General features: G+C 41.8%; 1 protein-coding gene across 5 annotated transcripts in view; it reads right to left on the bottom strand.

Annotated features, from left to right (window-relative positions):
* Window positions 1–10,975, bottom strand: part of ATP8A1 (ATPase phospholipid transporting 8A1) — a 125,568-nt gene extending 114,593 nt beyond the window's left edge. For 3 of the 5 annotated variants that reach the window (XM_075091579.1, XM_075091580.1, XM_075091583.1), the window contains exon 1: window positions 283–5,104. In XM_075091579.1, the coding sequence (XP_074947680.1) occupies window positions 283–367 (85 nt within the window). In that variant the 5' untranslated portion in view covers window positions 368–5,104. Of the gene's footprint in view, window positions 1–282; window positions 5,105–10,584 lie in introns of those variants that run through there. The other 2 variants (XM_075091581.1, XM_075091582.1) reach the window with 2 other exon arrangements.
* Between the last annotated feature and the right edge of the window lie 9,742 nt (window positions 10,976–20,717).

The raw sequence follows: 20,717 nt of genomic DNA, 5'->3' as shown, positions 1-20,717 counted from the left end.
ATTCTAGGCAACATGTAATTAAAAATAGTTACCTGATAAATAAACATTAAAAATTCATATCTCTATATTGTATACAGATCATTCAACAGTTGTGCATGTAGAACATAACGTTGGTCCCTGCCAAATTTAACAGAGAATAAACTATTTAAAGGGACATTTACCATAACCTTTATACAATTCATTCCATACTACTTTACCTATTTTCCTGCACCACATCTGCCCAGTATACACAACACACTTCCCACTTTGTGTTTCTTTTAAACTAGTGTTACACACACATACCTGTAGTAGTGTAACAATTTAAAGTCTGCAAAAGAACACATAAACAGGTAAATTTCTTATTAAAACTTTGTGAAAATTTAACCATTAATCTCAATGGTAGAAAAACAGCTCACCAAGAGGATGACCAAACAATGAACTTAAATTTAAAAAGTGTCTAGTATAGCTATCTTAATCAAAATGACTAATTCTATTTATTTCCACAAATCACCTGTTCTGAGAAATACTCATAGAATATTAATTGTCACAGTTAGAACTAAGCAAATGTAGGAAACTAATGTAAGCTACCCTACAGTGAGATCAATTATATTCTTCCAGTCCTCAGGAACACCCCCTCCCCCCCCAGACCATCATGACCTTGCAAAGGTAACCGAGAGTGGCCTATCAGTAAGACCTGCCAGCTCCCACTGCACTCATGAATGCATCTGGTCAGATCCCATGGACTCATGTATTCCCAGTTTAAGTGTCCCCACAACATGGTCCTCCTCCACCAAGCTAAGTCTTTCTTGCTTCAGACTTTCCAGCTGGTATCAGGAATCCGTGGGTCCTGAAGGCTGATCTTATCAGTAGAGACCAAAGTGGAGAAGGCACTATGTACTGCATCCTCTCCTGTGTCCTTTGTCTCTAGGTTCCCTGCCCCATTCAGCAGGCAGGCTCACATTTCCCATAGTCATCATCTTCCTGCTGTTACATCTGAAGGAGAACAAGAAGGGCTTCTACAAGCCCTTCACCAGATTAAACCCCAGGTGGGCTTTGGCTTTGCTAGCTAACACTGTCCATTTATACTCCTCTACAGCTACCTGTCCCTGCTTTCACTCTGTATGTTCCTTTTTTACACTTGAGCTTTGTCAGGGGCTCCTTGCTAATTCATGCAGTCCTGGTGCCACCTTCACTTGATTTCTTGCTCATTGTCATGGACCAATCTTGAGCTGGAAGGCCGTGATTCTTGGAAGCCAAGGCCACTAAGCATTTGTTGGTTAATGGGATACCACTCATTCACGTGCTACGAATTTTCTGCATGACACTAGCCAGATTATTCCCAGAAAAGCAACATCAGTATATTCTTCATTTTACATGTGCTTAATTTGAAATGGTATTACTAGACTTAGTGACACTCACAGCACCTGCCTCCACTAGTCAGTGAAAGCTGAGTTTTGTGTATATTCTTCTGTAAACTATGAGGAACCTTGTACCAACCTGCATCACACTGTCATCTGTATAAGGGGATACAAGTGTATTCTCCTCTCTCAAGACTTTTCGTTAATATTTTGTCAACCACTCAGCCATTACATTGATGACCAACAGGCCTGAGCAATCTATTCAGGCTGGAGCTTGTAAAGTAAACACAGGTATGGCATACACCAATCACCGAAAAGTTTTAAAACTATAACAATAATTTGGTGTGAATAGCTGCTTGTTAAATAAGCACTTTTCATTCTGTATGCCAAATCAGAAAGATACATAGAATAAAAACTATGTTAGAATGCAATTGAATACATCAGAATGCACATGCATTTCACAGATAATTAAGGTTGTACATGAAAAAAAGCTTATTTCTAGCATGTTCTATAAATCCTTACAAACAAGTTACACAAAATCTAAGTCACCCTCCAGTCCCTTGGCCCACTCCCTAGCCTCTTACCTATTATATCCAGAACATGTATTTCAGACACTACCTTGGCAAGGTCAAGTCTCCACATATTGTGCAAAGACTCAGCAGAAACTTGTAATTTCATGCCATTGGCCATGCAGAATTCACAGATTCCATCACTACACAGGAAATTCCCACTACTACCTTCATCCACTGCAATTTCTCTATTTCTTTCCTTCCAACTTCCCCAGTGAAAGTCAGACATCCACACTTCTGTTCAAGCTTCACTATGTATCTCAGGAAGATGCTTCAGAGGAAGGGCAGCCAGCCTAACAGGCTGGGCCCCCATGAACAAGCCTCCACACGATACTCCTCAGCTCAAGGAACCACACAGGCACATGTCGCAGACTAAGCGTGCTATTTCCTACTCTTGTTATTACATCTCCTTGGAGTGACAATCATCATACAACTGGCTATGCACAACCTCCAGCACACAACTCTACAGAGTATATCCCTATAACGCAACTGGATATAGTACATCTTTAAGACTACTATTTTCAGTCAAGCCACAGGTGCACATCCAATCACATTTTTATACCTGACTGAGCCCAAATCCATCACGTGGCAAGCATACCTTCATTCTGGGCATTGGACATTTACTTTCTAGTTGCTTGATGAAGGAGCAAACATGAAATACAGCTCCTGCAAGAACACCTGGGTGGAAAAGTTGGAGACTACTGTGTCAAAAGTACCAACCTGAGGAAATAAGGAAAGAGTTGGCACATCTGTAGAATGTACTACTTTAATTTTAAAGCATTCATTTAAAAACTTATAGAATCATGGAATCATTAAGGTTGGAAAAAGACCTCTAGGATCATCAAGTCCAACCATCAACCCAACGCTACCATGATTCCTAAACCATGCCCTGAAGTGCCACGTCTACACGTCTTTTAAACACCTCCCGGGATCCGACTCTACCACCTCCCTGGGCAGCCTGTTCCAATACCTGACCACTCTTTCAGTAAAGAAATTTTCCCTAGTATCCAATCTAAACCTCCCCTGATGCAGCTTGAAGCTGTTTCCTCTCATTCTATCGCTAGTGACTTGGGAGAAAAGACCAACACCCACCTCACTACAACTTCCTTTCATGCAGTTGTAGAGAGCGATAAGGTCTCCCCCCCAGACTCCTCTTCTGCAGACTGAACAACCCCAGTTCTCTCAGCCGTTCCTCATAAGACTTGTTTGCCAGACCCTTCACCAGCTTTGTTGCCCTTCTCTGGACACACTCTAGCAACTTGATGTCCCCCTTGTACTCAGGGGCCCAAAGCTGAACACAATATTCAAGAGGTGGCCTCACCAGTGCTGAGTACAGGGGCACAATCACTTCCCTACTCCTGCCAGTACAAGCCTTGAACACTGACAATGGTAGAGTTAAAGCAAGTGTTAGCAGGCACTAAACACTATATATTGCCTGTTTGTTAAGATAACTGCCAAACTATAGACATTTATTTTCATATATCAGTATTACAGCATTTGTTCTTCTTTAATCAAAATGACAGCAAAAAGGTGCTGAGAAGCTTCGTAAACACTCACTGCGCCACTTCCTACTACCTTCAATTCACCTTCTTCAATCTTCACTTAAAAAGCAATCTTAGAAGTTAAGTTCTGAGCCTCACACATATCCCTCTATACTCTGCAGCTTCAGTAAAACCAGCTTTCCTGCCCTAGGTGCATTATACTACACTGAAAGCTTTTGCAGTTACACATGCCATCATCTCCTTGCCTAAACTTCAGAATATATTCACTAGAGCGCACAGACTAGACCAATACTGAGAAAGCTCAGTATCAACAGATAAAATTTTTCTTTCCTCTTTGTATATACATACACAAAACATTCACTAGAATTGCAACTAAAAATTATCACATTCCCAGGGTTTGTTTGTATTCTGCATCTTTAGAAAACGATCATAAAATGTTACCAATTTCTTCCATGTCTCACCCACGCTCATTTAGCATAAACAGATTAAATCATCAAAAGCTTTATTTAATTATAGTCAGTTTTTTCAAATATAACCTGCAAGGAAGTCTTCACTGTGTTTTATTTACACAAGGAGAATAAAGAATTTCACAACAACTGGTTGGTACTCAAACCTCTGAAAGCAATGCCGGGAACTAAAATTAAAAAGGGATATGCTTTACAACAAGGAAGGATGTTAACGTTATGGTAGTTCATACATTAATTTGAAATGCCTACCAATCTACAGTCAAGAGGACAGAAATAAGGCTGCAGATTTGTCCCATTATTACAGTGCCAGATGCAATCTGGCACCTTACAGGAAATCACGTCCAAGACTTGTATCATTTCAAGTATTCACTTTCAAATATGAAGTAGGACATCTATCAAACTACAATCACAAACTGGACCCTAACTGCATTACATCACCCCCCCAGTCTTTAAGAGCTACCTTTCTATGAAATTTTAAAAACCTAAGCTGTAAGCTAAGGCTTACTGCTGACTAACCTCACATTTCAGTGCTGCAGGTCTACGTAAAAGCTCACCACTTTGCAAAAAAGCTACTAAGTGCTATATTTCTTCCTCCAGAATTAAGAAGCCACTGGCATCAAACCAATTTATAAGAACTCAGCCTATTAATCAAATAAGCAGAGACCAACCTGTCATAAAAATATTGTCTACAACTGCAAGAAAAAAATAAAGCATACCCATACTTAAGATGGAAGGGAAATTTCACCAGACCATCTCTTGGTGAAAGCAGCTACATTTCTGATAAAGGTGTACTTGAAAAGGATGCATATAACACACAGCAAGAATTAAGGAGTTGGTTGCCCTTCTGTAATCCATTAGAAGGTTCCAAGAGAACAGAAGAGCACTGACCCAAACATTCAGAAAGTTGACAGAGAAGAAGATATAAAAACCTGAAGTACAGAATCCAGACAGGAAGAATAAAAACCAACAAATACACACAGAGAACAGCAAAGCATCTGCCATTACAAAATTCTGATTATGAAAAATCAGTGTGAAGAATAAAAGTAAGACCTTCAGATGAAGCAATCGTTCTAATCTCTTAAAAAATAAAGTGCAGTTATTGCTGTGTTACAGGTATTAAACTCGTATTCACCCAACTTGCTTCTTGTTTGTCCATTGCATTAAGCTATCAGAAAAGCGTTGTTCCAGTGCTTAAAATCAAAAGTAGCATCACTCTTTTTGGCCTAAAGGCCAAAGGTCACAGCAAATTCTGAAGTACCTCTTGGTAATAATTTTGAAGTCTTATATTTAGCAAGAGTAAAACAGCAGTTACGGCATTTCAGACAGGAACTGTAATACTGTACTAGCAAGACCTGCCATTCAGAAAGAAGAGCGACTATATTCCAAGACTTCGCTTCCTCTGCTGTGGCTTGCAAAACTGCTGATATTCAACCAGAGTTGAGCTAATATTTAACCACAGCTGAATTATCAAACAGATTCTATGACATACATTCTTACATGCTCCCACTGACAGAAAAGCATCTGACTTGAGAAAAGTTGTAAGTCAGCACTTTAAAAAGAGTAGTAGGAAATGCCAACACATCATACTACTCTGACAATTTATTATGCAGAAATGGCAAGTTTCAAAACTAATTTCCTCTTAATATTCAGGACCATACTTTCTGATATTTTATTATTTTATGTCACTACAGGGCCAAAACCAATAAAAAATGTGCTTTAGTATCAAAGGAATGCAATTATTACCCTAATCAAAAAGTTTATTTACAAAGCTCTTGTATAAACTAGAATGACTGTACATAATTTTGTTCAGCACTCTCGAAGTTATTTGCTAGCGCAACACAGAATCCAGAACTTATTGATGGATAAGCATAAAACACCACAAATTTAATTCAAAGTCACTCAATAAATAACCAAGGTTTTGGTTCAGGTTTTCCTTCAATCTGTTCAAAACTAAAGGATGGAAGTAAATTATATGCAAGAGTGGGAAAAGGCAAGAAGAAACTAGAAACAGAACTGCTGTGAATCCTGAAAATAGGGAGACTGGGTAGTTACTGTGCAAGGTACAAGCTGTACCTGGAAAAAAAAACCATAGCAAAATATGTGTTTTGCATAGAATACATTTTCAGGTTTGGCAGCAAAAATAACACCTTCAACAACAAAGCCTAAATAAATAAATAACCAATGAAACAAACGAAAAAAAGGGGCCAAACAACCAACTTGAGCTTTCTCCAACCTGAGAACCCATTGAAGACCATATATTGCTTCCAAGAATAAATTTGGAAGAAGCAACTCTGTTCTAACATACAATATTTGCAGGGACTCTTCCTAAACCAGTTTTGATAATAAAGTTTCTAAATTAGTAAAACAACAACAAAAAATTCTAAGGAGTACACATGGTCCAATTATTTTCCATATACCCAAATTTTCCTTCAGGTAGGATAGTTTAACCGTTTCAGCTTTCATTTCTCAAACCAGTCTCATTTTTTTTACAAGAAATGGACAAAGGTAAATACAGATAGACTGTAACATGGAAAGAAAGGGAGGGAAAGAAAACCCTCACTCAAATCACCAGGATTTTAATTCACTTCCCTTAATTAACTAAAATCAAATTTTAAAAAATAAATATTTTTTTGATTCTCAAAGTACAGCATTCAAATGCTTTGAAAGCTGGTGCTGTAGCCAAGACCCTCTTACATGAGTGAGTCTGCCAGCCCATATTCCCAAAAAAGGCAGCCCAGTTCGAAGAGGGTATCATTACGAAAAAGAAGGTGCCTACAGAGTTATTTGTCATAACGCTGCAACAGACCTTCGATGACAGAACTGGCACTGGGAACCTGATCCATCAGTCTGTCCTTCTGAGGAGTCAGAGCACAGAAGGGAGTTGCAATGACCTGCTTGAACCTGCTGGCACCACTGAGATGGCCAAGCCTGCACTAGAACTAACCCAAGTTTTTTCCCCCCCCACTGTGAAGCACTGGGATCTCAACATAGTCTGCAAAACAGACTTGGCAACAAACAAACCAGACACAAGTGGGTACAATGACTACTACATCTGGTAAAGTGCTATACATTCCTATAGTCCATGAGTAGAAACACCTAAGGATATATTAAGCATTACAAAAAGCAGATGGTCCACTGAAGATAATTTGATGACTACTACAGAATTTAAAAACACCTTCCCACTTCATATGAGGGTCATCTCATCTTGCACAAGTTCAGCTCCACCTAATTTTCATACAGGTATTTACCCCCACTAATGTGAAGAACTAGTTATTACCTACTGTTGTTGGTAGACAACACTATGGCCCCTCAAATTTCTACACCCTCTCCATGGCCTAGCGTAACTATGGTTATACGGTTATATAGTTATATATAACAGTATAACACTGAACTACACCAACACACGGAGGAAAAGTGTTAATGCTTCAATCTTCAGAGAACCCTAATGAGAACTGCCAACCACAGCTCCACTGTCCCAGAGTCTCTCAAAAGAAATAAAGTGCTTTGAATGATCCCATTTCATATTATTTAATGGATGCAGATATTAACTGTGCAGCTATATATAGCTAAAATAAGGATAGTTAATTACTGTATTTAATAAAGCTAGGCGTAGGCTACACTATTCAAAGATTCCCCACGTGTTTTGCAACTGCAGAATACATGACACTGATGTTATTTCCACAACACCAAAAGTCTGAAGCCCAAGTACAATTCTGAATCAAGGTTACTGGCAGCGAAAACACATGTAGCAATTTCCTAAATTCCTTAGGAGGGCCAGATCTTCCATGCCTTGAGTGAGACTTTATTGATACACATACCACGTTGGAACAGCAGTGTTTCCTAGGCTTACAGGAAACTGCAGGTGCTGTTCTTTGCGACAGAGATAATAGGCATAATAATCTATTTTTTACAAATAGTTATAAGCATGCCTGGTTATCTTTGATCAGCCGTGAAGAGCACAAGAACCTGCAGAGGTCTGGAAGAATGCCACGAAAATAGTATTCCCTTTATAACCAAATTATTTTCTCTATGCAGGTAACGTCTTACAGATGTTAAAACAACTACAATTTTTATTTTGTAGTAATTTATAGACTATAGTGTCAATTCTACTGTGCAACTGTCAACCAGTTCTTGGTAATGATACATGTGTGCATCGTTCTGACAGTTCGTAGTTTATTTTATCTAACCACAACAGCTGATTTTCTCTAATAACATTATTACTACCTCTTCATGTCAGAGTGTGCTTAGTTCTGAGATGATGTCAAGACAGTCCAGCCCGATAGGGTAGCTCATGATCCATGGAAAAGGTCTTTGAAGCAGAAATTAGTTGCTGCAGTATGAGGAGAGAAAAATGAGGTTTTAACCTCAAAGATATACAAGAATTTTAGAAAAAGGGAAGTAATATTAAGCTTGTCTATCAGATCCCCACAAGTCTTAGGCTACTCTAAGGAAAGGTCCATGCCGTAACAGCACTTATGGAAGCTGCTCTTTGTGATTACAGTATTACCAGAGAATTCCAGAGAACACAGGGGGACCCTGCCAATAACAAGAATTTCCTACTCTGCACTGTGGGTGAGACTTTGGTGGAGGTCTCTGAAGGCAGCATTATCACAGTGCTTATCTGTGAGCCTCGTGTGATGGCCAGAGCTAGGGTTTTACAGTTCCTTTAAGTCACTGTAAAATGCTAGGGATGAGACCCACATTGCAGAGTTCTGGAGATCACTTTTTCAGAAAGTGGTAACATCTACTTACAAAGAACTGTTTAGAAACGCCAGCCATACAGCCCAAACACGTGGACTAACTAGAACTTGGAAGCCATTTATGTGAAAAAAAAAAAAAAAAAAAGGAAGCAAGAGATTCATTGACATTGGTTTCATTGTGAGTGAACTGACTAGAAAGTGAACTGAATAGTAAGCATCACATTGATCTAAGAGTAAGAAAATAGTAACAGTTTTAAAAATTATTTTCCTTTGAGTAACACTGTATATGGTATAGTATGAGTCAATAACTCCACTGCTATCACGTAATTTTCCAAAAGTTCCTTAAAAGAGGTTTCATACCTATTTTCAGTCCTATAGAAAGTAATTCTGAGAAGCCTCTTAAACCCTATATTCAACTGTTTTACCAACCTTGAACACTATTCAAATAAGCCAGACTTTTTTCCCTCCCCCCTTTTACTGCATCTGCACATCTTAGACATTTACATTTAGGTTCTAGGGAGCACTACATTTTTTATTTAGTTAACTGTTCAGATTCATGTAATTAGATCATTTTAAACAGAGCATCAATTTTCCCAATTTATTTGTGCTAAGCTTGCAGTGAAAACCAACTGTCTGGAAAAGAACTGAAATTAAGCACTGAAAATTTGGACATTTAACCTGTACCTTTATATGGATTTACTAATCACTGTGGGTATAGCAGCATGGCTGCTATGGTTGGAAATGCATTTCAAAAGTGTCAGTGGAAGGTTGTGTGTTCTTCCTTTCTTCTTAGAAAGATACATTCTTCTGTTTCTTGGCCAGCTAACATTTCCTAGGTGGAGGCAGAGCCAGACCTCCTACAAACCTACTTTTGGGGGAGGAAGGCATGTAACATGGGAGAAATTGAAAAGAACATCAAGATAGCAGCCTACTTCCAATCTATCTTTCTTCATGCTGTTCCTAGCACACACACACACTTTAAAATCCTTTGTTTGGACGAAGAAAGAAAGATAACAGGGAGAAAGTTTCTACCTCCCTACATAGCCCAACAATAATCAACCTTATATGCTTTAAGCACGAAAAACTTTCAGACAAAAGGCTAAAACCTGCAGACCTGTGTCATTACAGTGACACTGCTATCATTACCTACAACAAACAAAAATCATAGGCTGTCCCACTGCACTGCTGCTTTGGTATCTGTGATTTCCAATCTTACTTTTACGTGCAGTAAATATTATATTAATTTCACTGCAGTGATTCTTTTTACAAGGCAATTGTTGACACGTTGTTACCTGAAGACAAGCAATCCTAACCCTTAGCTAGGCATGAAACACCAGCATGGTCTGAAGCTTTCGGGCACGTTCCCTGTATCAGAAACGCTTAGTTCCGATGACGGGCGCACACCTACGCACGACATACGGAGGGTATGCCGCCGTACTCCTAGGAGGAAGACCCCAGGGCACGACCGCCGCTGCCCCCCCGCCCGGGGCCGCCGGGCCGTGCAGCCAGACACACCGGGGAAAAGGAGACAGCCTCTCGCCCTGAAACGCTGCCACCGCCGGCGCGCAAACCGCTGCCCGGGGGCTCACCGCCCCCGGCAGACACCGCGGAGCCATCAATACGAGGCGGCCCGACGAACGCCGCCCCGCCACCGCCGCTCACGCCCCAGCCCGGGGATCGGCGCCCGGCGGCGGCGAGCGCCCACCGGCCGGGCGCTGCGGGGAGCCCCGACCCGCGCTCAGGTGTGCGGTGAGGGGAGAAAGGACGATGCAAGGGCCGCCTCCCCCACCGCCCCGCCGGCGTCGGGAGGCGGCGGGCACGGCGCGACCGGAGGCCGCGGTGAGGGGCGTCGCGGCGGGCGGCGTAGCAGCAGCCGGTCCGACCCCCGGCTCTCAGCGCCTCGTCTCCCCGCCGCCCCCTCCCGGCCAGGCGGAAGGTCGCGGAGCACCGGCCGGGCTCCCCCGTCCTTCCCTGCGGCCGGGGAGAGGCGGGCACCGGGCGGCACTTACCCTCTGCGCGGGAACGGATCTCGGACACCGTTTTCTGCACGGCCGGCATCGCCGGCGGCCGAGGGGCGGTGGCGCGGCCGCCTCCGCCCGCACCCCTTGCACCTGCCGCACGCCGGAGTTGCGCCCGCGCCGCAGCGAGGCCCGGGGCGAGGGCGGCGGGTCCCGGCAGCGGCGGCGGCTCCTCCGGCAGCCCGAGGCGGCAGGCTCCCGCGCCGGCCGCGCCTCCCTCCGCGCGCGCCGCCGCCCCTAACTGACAGCCGGGGCGCCGGCGCTCCGCGCTCGCCTGCCCCCTCCGGAACCTACCAACTCCGCCTCCCCCCCCGCCTCCCCGCCTCCTCGTCCCGCCGCCATCTCCCTCTTTGGTGGGCTCGGGCTTGCCGGGCCGCTGCGCCTAACCGGGTACCGGCACTGCGGGCGGCTTGGGTGCCGCTTCTGGAGCGAGGGAAGGAATCCCGATATGTCGTTCCCCCCTCCGTGACGCGAGGGGAATGGAACGCGCCGAGCCCCGGGCCGCTGCCCGGGCGGGCGGGGGAGCCCCGGGGAAGGCTGGCCGGTGTTCCCGTTCCTGGCAGCCGGGGTAGCGGGGCTCAGCCTCGGCGGGGCGGGAAGCGGCGGGGGACCGGGCAGGGGGGGCGGGCTGGGCTGTGGAGGGCGGCGACCCCTGGGGCGGCGCAGCCCGGCGGCCGGGGTTGCGGGGGGCGGCGGGCAGCAGGGCGGGCGGGGGAGCCCGCGGACCCCGGCTGTGTTTATCTGCAGGGCGGGCTCCTTCCGTCCTTTGATGTCTTAGGCAGCCCGGCGAGGTGTAGAGGGAGGGAAGGGCGCGGTGGGGGGCGGGAGGCGTGCATCCGGAGAGGGAGTTTGAAACGTTGCTGTAAAGCCCCCCGCCGAGGCGGGGGGAGGCTCGGTGCCGCTCTCTGTTTGACAGGCAGCCTTCAAACTCTCGCCCGGCTTTTTATTTTTAATCTCTCATAAATCAGAGTGCCGCAGTTTGACAGCCCTGAGTCAGTGTGTATCCAAGCGCTCCTCCTGTGTGGGCTGGTGGAAAGGAGGTCCCAGCTGCAGATGCCTCGGGCTGAAGCAGCAGCCGTAATTTTACTTCTAGACTGTTAACGTGACACTTCGGGCAACTGCAACAGGCTGAGAAATGTGTCTCTGGCATGTTTTCCCTATGTCTGAGTAAAAATAGCCACAGTAAAAACGGGATGGAGAAGAGAATAAGAAAGGTGATGGGATTTGGAGCTGTAGGTCTTCTTGGCTTAATTATGCTTTGCGTCCATTTCAGTCGGGCATAAAGCATCCTGACTGCCTAGAGGGCTATGGAAGTTATGAAATAGAATAAAGCCACTGTTGCCCAACGAATCTGGAGAGGATTTGAGGCTGACATGTCTGCTAAAGGCCAGCATTGCGTCCTCCAGAAAGTATGTAATACGCTCAGATTATAGACAGGGGATTGCTGCTGATTTCTTTACTGAGCATCTATACATGCTATGAGAAAATATGTATTGTCTTTCTTAACAGCAACAGTATCAGTCTTTTGATTGATAAAACTCTATAAATTTAATCTGTGTAAATCGGTCAGGCAGCACTTCATTTACAGAGAAAAGTGAACGAAGAATTTGTTTTTCTTACATGCCAAACTCAGATACCAGGAAAGAGAAATACTTTGCTTCACAGAAGACTGCACTGAGAAATAAATGCAGCTTTTTTCCCAGGCCAGAAAACCTGCTGGAGGCTCCTCTTCAAAAGTGAATGCTCTTCTGCATCATCCTATGCAGCAATCTGTGTGGGTTGTCTGTGTTTTTGTCGTCGTGTTGTTTTTTTTCTTTTTTTTTCTGAATCAAAAACAAAGACTATAGAAAGATCTCTATTCATACTTTTTTACTGGAAAAACAAAATGCCTGCATGCATTGCTCATCCAGTTTTAAGAAATAGTGTAGGTCAAAGTTAGCCGTGGGCACACGCTTGGCTGATGCAAGTTACTTTCTGTAAGAAACAGCTTTTGGTTTTGTGTTGAGATTCCACTCAAGCCTGACTGAAGCAGTCATTTAGGAGGCTCAACATATATATAACCCTCCCAGCATAAATAGGATCCTTCTGTGAAAAAGGATCCTGTGTGGGGTTTTTTTTTTTTGCAATTCATAGCAGCTACACTATTGTTAAAAGGCTGCAACCAGACTGTGAAACTCACTATAAATTTATGCACATGCCAGTCAACATGTATTTTCTCCCAAATCACTGCAATGCTGGTGGCAAATAGGATTGTCACTTAAATCCACTTTCAAATCCCATTTTATGTATAAACATATTTTTGGCTGTAAGATCCCTGGCAAGTGGCACTTATTACCTTTCAGCAACTAGAAATTTACCCACTTGAGTACAGAAGATGCTAAAACAATGCTGCCAAGTGCTTATTCACATCTGTCAGTAGTTATTTTACAAACAAGGCCACTATCCTATTGCAAAATAGCACAGCGACAAAATTAGTAGCTTTATTAATGGTGTACTTTTGAGTTACTGTGAATGCTTAATATCCCTTTTTTTTAAAGAAAAAACCTTTTTTTTTATTTTTGGTATGAATAATATTTGAAAAAATAATAAATGAGGCTCTGTTAAATTGTACTGTTACTTATGAAATTTCCCAGTTTTTATTCAACAAAGCCTCAATGCTAAGATAAACACATTTAACCATTTAATTACACAACACAGAGTTCATCCAGATGTCACCCAAATATAGGAAACTGAACCGCTACATTTTGTAACAGTCTCCATCCACTTGCAATATTATGCCAGGAGAAGCCCAGTAACCTCTATCCTTTCTCCCTTCCCCCCACAAGATCTGTTGGCACAACCAACTGGCCCTTGTATTTCTTCGGAAAACAAGTATATGAGCTCCGTCCCTTCACCTCTTCTGTAGTAAATATAGCCTATGTCACTCAGGCAGTTTCTGTCTCCACACACCACCATTCTTATTTCGATAGAAACAGGTCAGAAAAGACTTCTGCAGCTTTTTAAGCTGAGCATCTGCTCAATTTACACACTCGAGAGTATGCTCTGTATTTAAGTCATCCAGTATTTGTTTCTGGATTGCCACTTGTTTGGAATGTGCACGACAAGGCTGCAAAACGGAAGCAAGCCAGTCAGCTTTCCAGCAAAGGTGTAAATTAAACAGTATGCCTACATTGTGCTTTAAAGATTAGATGACATTCTAGATTTTCCTCTTTGATTTCAATGTGTATTTTGAAATATTTTGAAGGTCTGGTGTAACCGATAGCAATTTATTACCATTAATTTATTAACAGACAGTACTTTGGGCATAAAAGAGGTCAGAAACCTCATTTTTAAAAAATATGCAGAAAAATTGCATATCTGCAGAGAAGAACAAGTTATTTCAGATGGAGAAAAAGCCTTGCAATGACAGGTGAAATGTTGAGCTAGTAAAAGAAAATTGTGAAAGGCCTGCCTTGATTAGAAGTCTATTTGTATGTCAAAAATATCACATATACTACTTCATAGTTTTACGGATTAGACTGAGCTATGATGAGGTAGTCTTATCTCACCGGTTCATCTCTAATGACCTTCAGTGGTACAGACTACTTAACCCAACTGAAATCTGTTCTTGCAAATGGTATAAGCACTTACTTTATTAGAACTTTAAAGGCAGAAATTTACATTATTTACAATATACAAGCTGTCCACTGTAGTAGCCTCCCAGAGTAAGAAATATTCTCTTTAAAATGACTGCATGTATCAACAGGGAAAATGAGGTCTGCAGGCTTGATGTTTTCCCAAACTTTAGATATATAAAAATTTAACCTAGAGTCTTCCTGTAATGCTATTAAGTATATGAAGTGGTGCAATTTTCCTTTGTGATATACTATCAGAAAACAGGGGGCCAGGTTTCATACAATAGTGGAAGGGAAAATTAACACTGTAACTGCTGCTTCTTTTCCAGAGTTGTCTGGAAAGGATTTCTGGCCTATGTCTTTTTCTGCTTCGTGAGATATTGCAGCAACTAGAGGCTGTGCAATTAATCTCAAACTCTCATAATGTTTCAGCCAATACCTTTGTGGTTTAATATATAAAATAGTCCCATAACATGGAAAGTTTCTAATGAGATTTTATAAATAGCTACATCTAAAATTAAAAAATGTACAGGGAAGCAACCATTTCAGCTTAGGTGAGCCTGTAATTTGCCTATCAGCTAGAAGACTGTATGGTGTTGCTGAAGCATAAACCAGTGGTGTGCTCCAAGGAGCAAAAGCACATTCTTGCTTTCTTTACCTTCTTTAACCCTCTGAAAGGATAACACTTGCAGGCTTTGTGTACTGATTTTTAAATCCATTGTGCGTATGTCTAAGCATAAGCTTGTGCTCTCTAGTTTGTAAGCAGATCAGATAAAGTGCTTTGAAATTCTGCATGAAGCCATTAAAATGGTGACAAGATGTTAACTCATCGTTATTTTCAAAACTTTGAAATCTCTCATGTTAGGTTTGCTTAGTCTTCTCAGACAAATATGTCTCCAAAGCAAGTTTATTTAAATTATTTGACATTTCAAGTACTCCCAGTGAAATTCCTGACAGTTCTCTGTGTGGTTTAACAGAAAGCAACAGATCTTTTGTTTGCCCAAATGTGTCAACAAATACATCAACTATCCTATACTCTGTCACCCAGCAAAGTCTATCCAGTGTTCACATGTACTTATCACTATCTCACTGCAAGATATGAAGAATTATTTGTTTTCTGCTTGCTGTTGTTTATGTAATGATGCTTTGCCCTTAACTTCTCTGTATCCTATCCCTCTGGCTTAAAAATAGATCACCTGTAGAAACAGGCTGTGAGGTTTTCATTATAGACTTTGTCTGATCTGTACAAGCCAGTGTAAATGTATATTATGTATAATCCTTTATGATTATGAAAGACAAAACTTCTCCTTCCCTGAGGCAAGACATGTTAATAAAAGAAACCTCAAACACCTGAAGTGGATGTTTAGACATATAGAACATACCACAAAACACCTCAGATAATTCAACCTGTAGGCTGATTTATAGCAACCCGTGAAGGCATTCCTGTTAGTTTCTCACTCAGCTGCTGTAGCAGTGTATGAGTGCATAAACAAAGCATAGGAAAGCAAAACATCCCAGACAAACAGAAACAAAACAGATCCAGAGTGTAACAAATAGAGGCTACATCTCTAATACCCTTTTCTTTGTAGACCCAGCTCTACACCTAAGCCTAAGTGTCCTTTACTCAAATTTCCTTTATACACTGTTAGATTCACATTCAAGGCACTGGAGGAAAAAGACTTAGGGGTATGTAGTTCCATAGCATAGACCCAAACTCACCCTTGCTTGCAATGGAAATCTGCAAGGACGAGTTCTCTGGTGAGCATCCTGTATCAGGCAGCATCAAACAGCCCACATCAGGCACACTAGGTCCTGAAAAGACATGGTCTCACATGCTAAAAGGAACTGTGGTAGTTGGAAGCAGCCAACCTACAGATGTCCTTGATGGTGTGATGCAGTTATGGTCAGTTCTTGGTCTATTTTGTGGCTTGGCCTTGGAAAGACAGTACAGATACTATTAAATGTGCCACCAGGAACATTCCTTCTGGTCAACAAAAGTGAAGGTATCAGTACTTCTTTAAATCCACCTTGTTATCCTTTACTGAGAAGAAGGTGGGCATCATGGGCATCATATTCTTTTTTTTTACACGTGGAGGGAAGGGAAGTTATTTATCTTTGCCCAAAACAGGCGTTCCCATAACTAAATTTGCATGTAAGAATGATGGGATGAATGTAAACGGGGAGAGGCTATGTGAGAAGACATCCCTGGGGACCTCTGCTGCCTTGATTGTGCTGTATACTTTTACAGCAGTTGTCACATGACTTCCAAATTTTCAATTTTGGAGCATTCTTTTATCTTTTGAATGTATTTTAGGGTAACTTTATGACATAGCAAGAGATGCATATTTGGGGACTGCATGTTTATTTGTACTATTACCTTTAAAGAAGTGTGAAAAAGTGAGATACCTATATTCTCTTCCTGAGTGTGCCAAGGGATCTGTTGTGTAACCTTGGATAAGCACTTTCTGGCTGCTTCAGTTAAACTTCTTTGTTTTTTGAGCTGTTTGCAGGAAAATTTCTCTCCTGATGTTCATTTGGGCAGTGCCAGCCCCACTACAGTGGGGTCCTGGCCTCAGTAGCAGTGCTAACAGCAGTGCTCAGCATTTTACAGGAGGTGTTCAATGCCATGCAAGACTGCGCTGAAATGACCATCGTCTTGGGCTTTCGTGGTCTTAAGTAGTGGATAGTGGATATAGATCCACAGTAGAGACAGTGTCTTACAGGATTGCCAGTACCTATCTGCTGTACCCATAGGACCTTGTTTGCTACAACAGGATAAACAGGAAGAGCAAAGTTATATAGAAGCAGACAGCTAAAGGAGAACATGAAAGTCCAGCTCTGTGTGTGACACTCTTGACAGTCACTCACAGCTGTAGAAAACATGAGGAGGAAGAACATCATGCCTGAAATAAAAACTCTGCCAGAAAACAAGGCAAAGGTTTGATCTCTTGCCAGACTACTTGGCGCTCACAGTGGGTTCAAGACTATCGTAGCATTCTGCAGACATCCCTTGAGGTTTGTGAAGCTGCGACAAACGCACAAGCATCCATTGCTCGGCAGAGAGAAACAAAAACAGTCGTGTTGGTAGTTTCAGTATAGTCTTGTGGTGGGGAGATTTGTCACATAAAGAAAATGGCACAAGAGCAAGCAGTGTTGGCACATGAAGAAAATGGATCAGGAAGAGTGTGGCCAGCCAGATGGCCTCTTCGTGGCTAATAACACGCTTATGCAAATACTAGATTAAAACCACAGAAGAGAAACAAAATGCAGATGTTTATATTAGACTGGTTTCTTCTGTGAGAGCAAACTATGTAAGAAAATCCTGAAAGGGTAATGGCAGGTGGCATACACAGGTCTTAATTATACAGCACGACAATTTAATGCTGCTGCTTGGTGATTACATTAACTTTAAAAAATTGGTGCAAATTTAAGTTATATGGCTTTACATTGATAGCAATAGTATAATTTGCTGCTGCTTTCCTCCATTTTATGCTGGCTTTAACACTTTTGATTTTAAAGATGTTATGACACTGTAAACATGGAATAACTGGATGGTGAACAAGGCCCCTGAAGTTGAAATTTAAAACAGCTGCAGATACTTCTCCGATAACGTTGTTAAAATACTCATATCCAATTAGATACATGTTTCTGGGACAACAAGTAAGGAGAATAAGGAGAACCTCTGCAAAATAAATGCTTTCAGTTTTCCAGGCAGTCAGTTACAAAAAGCACTTAGAACAGATTTAAATATCTACCAATACAGCTACCACCAGGGGCTATAGTAGTAGGAATATTGAAATGTTAGTCAAGAGAAGGAACTCATAAACCAAAAATGCGTCACCAATCTGAAATCCACCCAAACTGGAACAAATTCTGTTAAACAAAGCAAAATAGAGCATGAGTGAGCTCCCTGATCTGAAGAGAGCAAGCAGGTGTCACTCTGTCCTGCAGTGTAGCAGATTTGAGCTTGGAAACAGATCTCCATGCCTTCTTGTCTGTCCCTGATTTCACTGCACCCAAATATCAGGAAGTCTTACAAGAGAGAGAAAATAGTGTGTGGTGCAGGACTCCTATGTCAAATGTTAACTCATCATTTAGTTGGGAAACTGCAGAGCCTTTGCAGAGGTGGAGGTGATCTACGTGATTGTCAGAGGAATGCTTTATGACGTTGCTCAGAAGAAGTTGAAAGTAAAGTTAACTGAAACCGGGCGAGCCATGAGTCTGAAAATCTGAGCTTGCAGGTTCTCAGTGCAGTCAGCATTTGACAGCCAAATCTCTGAAGGTCATGCAGTTTGCCAGATATATTCTGTCGCAGGACTACAGGGAGAGAGCAGGATTCCCTTCTGTAATAGCTCTTCTCAGTGTCTTCTCCAGTATCAGGAGGGCCATTACTAGATTAACATTCAACCAAGAAAAAAAGTTAAACTTCCTGTGCTTTTCAGTGTCACTTCTGGAGACGGTTGTGTGCCAAGGAGGATGAAGTGTGATTGCAGCAATGAGGACTGGAGTCAGGAAATAATCGTGGGTAGGGAAGACAGGAGAAAAGGTAACATTGTACATATCAAAGGAAGACAAGCCTGCCCTGGGAGTTAAAACAATGGGTAAAGTAGCTACCAAACTACACCTCTTCCACGACTCAAGAAGCTCATGGTTTCTACAGACTCAGGGACAAATGTCTGGTGTTTGACACAGGGGTGGGTGCTTTTCCTAGTCCTTGGTTTAGAGTCTCACCTCTTGACCTGGTCGGGTAATAACTAAATGTCTAACAACTCTGGCAACAGGTAAGATTTGAAACTCTCGGCTGTCAGGATACTCATAGAGTTTACTGCATGCTTCAGCAAGTGGTTCCAGGAGGATGCTAGTCCAACTGTAAAAGAATGACTTTGACAACAAGATATCAGATGGTTTAGATTTAAATCTGATAGTTTTAATGAAAAGTGAAAATAACCTGCACAATGGATTTTTTTGTCTCTGGTTCTAGAGGGTGTTTGTTTCACTGTAAAGATTACAAAGCCAGTTTGTCACAAGTTAGAAGTCGCAGCATTCAGGCTGCCCATTGAACCTTACAGATTCAATGAAACACTGCCCTGTTTAGACTTTGATCACAAACATCTTTTCCCAAGTTCCCAAAAAAGTTCCGTTTTCATACCGCCTTTGTGAAAACTGTATTTTGACATCTTCCACATCCTTCAATAAAAAGAAAAGCTCAGAACAAAATCCTAGATACATTGAACATGACCATCATTTTTGCTGTTGACCTTAGGAGTGCAAGGGTACTGCCCAGATTTTTTTGGTAGTTTTGAAACCATCATGTTACTATCTAGTCAGTAAAATACAAACCAAAAACATGCTTCTGACTAAAAAGCAGAGTTCCAAATAATGTCATGATATATATCAGTATTTTTCTGGAATGATCTTACCAATTGCATTATCCATCTTCTTTCTGTCCTCTCTAGAGCAAGGTAGTGTGGGGCAGTTAAAAAAAAAAGATGAAGGGCAGAAGGCCATTGCCATGTAATCTTTAAAAGAATGTTATTACTAAATGAAGAGTGTAGTTATGTATAGCCTATGTTTAATGTACATGACATGGTATTTTATTTTCTACTACAGTAAAGTCCGTCTTCAGCATTCATTTCACTCTGCAGTATCACAGTGAAGACAGCTATAAGACTACCTAGGTAGAAAGGCAGCCATAACACATTTAGAAAAGAAGATTCTGACATATTTGGTTTCAGGAGCTTTTGAACAGCCACTGTAAGGAACTAAAACATCCCACTTAGGGTTTAACAGTACCCATTTGTTTGCACACGCTGGATCTAATGTATACCTAGTTGCCCAGAGGTAATATTTACCATTATAGAACAACATTGTTTTGATCTATCTATCTGATAGACTGATCTGTTGTGTTGATGTATTTGTAAGCATTTACAGTGTGTATTCTCTTTTATGTACGTGATAAATACAGACAAATCTGGGGAATGAGGTCCTCGCTCGTGTACGCAAAACCTTGCAACACTGTGCCCTTATGAAATACTCTAACCTTGTGCATTTACAAAACAGTTTTCTTAAAAAGTGTACTCAGCTAATGCTTTGCATGACCTTTAAACAAAATAATGTCCTTGTGCTGGGTTCATTGCAAAATGAAAACGTGCAGCATGGTAGGAGTCTCTGAAAAGCTTTAAGAGGTTCTAATATAGATCGAGTGAATATAACATGACAGATGCCCATACTTCTGTGTTAGGGAGGTGAGAATTCATGTTTTATTTTTGAGATGTTTGACACGCCAAAAAATATCTGTCAGTCTGGGCAATCAACAGTGTAACAAATGATTTAGCTCATTCTCCTCTACTCCCTTTTTATTTATGTATCTTCACACTATAACAATTACGTACTATTCTATTTTTGTTTTTCAAAACAAAACTTGTTACATGCTTAGTCTGTTAAATCTCTGTATGCATGTCCTCTATTACTTGTTTATATCTTAATAGGCCAGATATACTCAGATAAAGG

This window comes from Phalacrocorax aristotelis, chromosome 4 (assembly GCF_949628215.1).
Source record: "Phalacrocorax aristotelis chromosome 4, bGulAri2.1, whole genome shotgun sequence".
In the NCBI taxonomy this organism is placed as follows: domain Eukaryota; kingdom Metazoa; phylum Chordata; class Aves; order Suliformes; family Phalacrocoracidae; genus Phalacrocorax; species Phalacrocorax aristotelis.
This window is presented reverse-complemented; position numbering and strand designations above follow the sequence as displayed.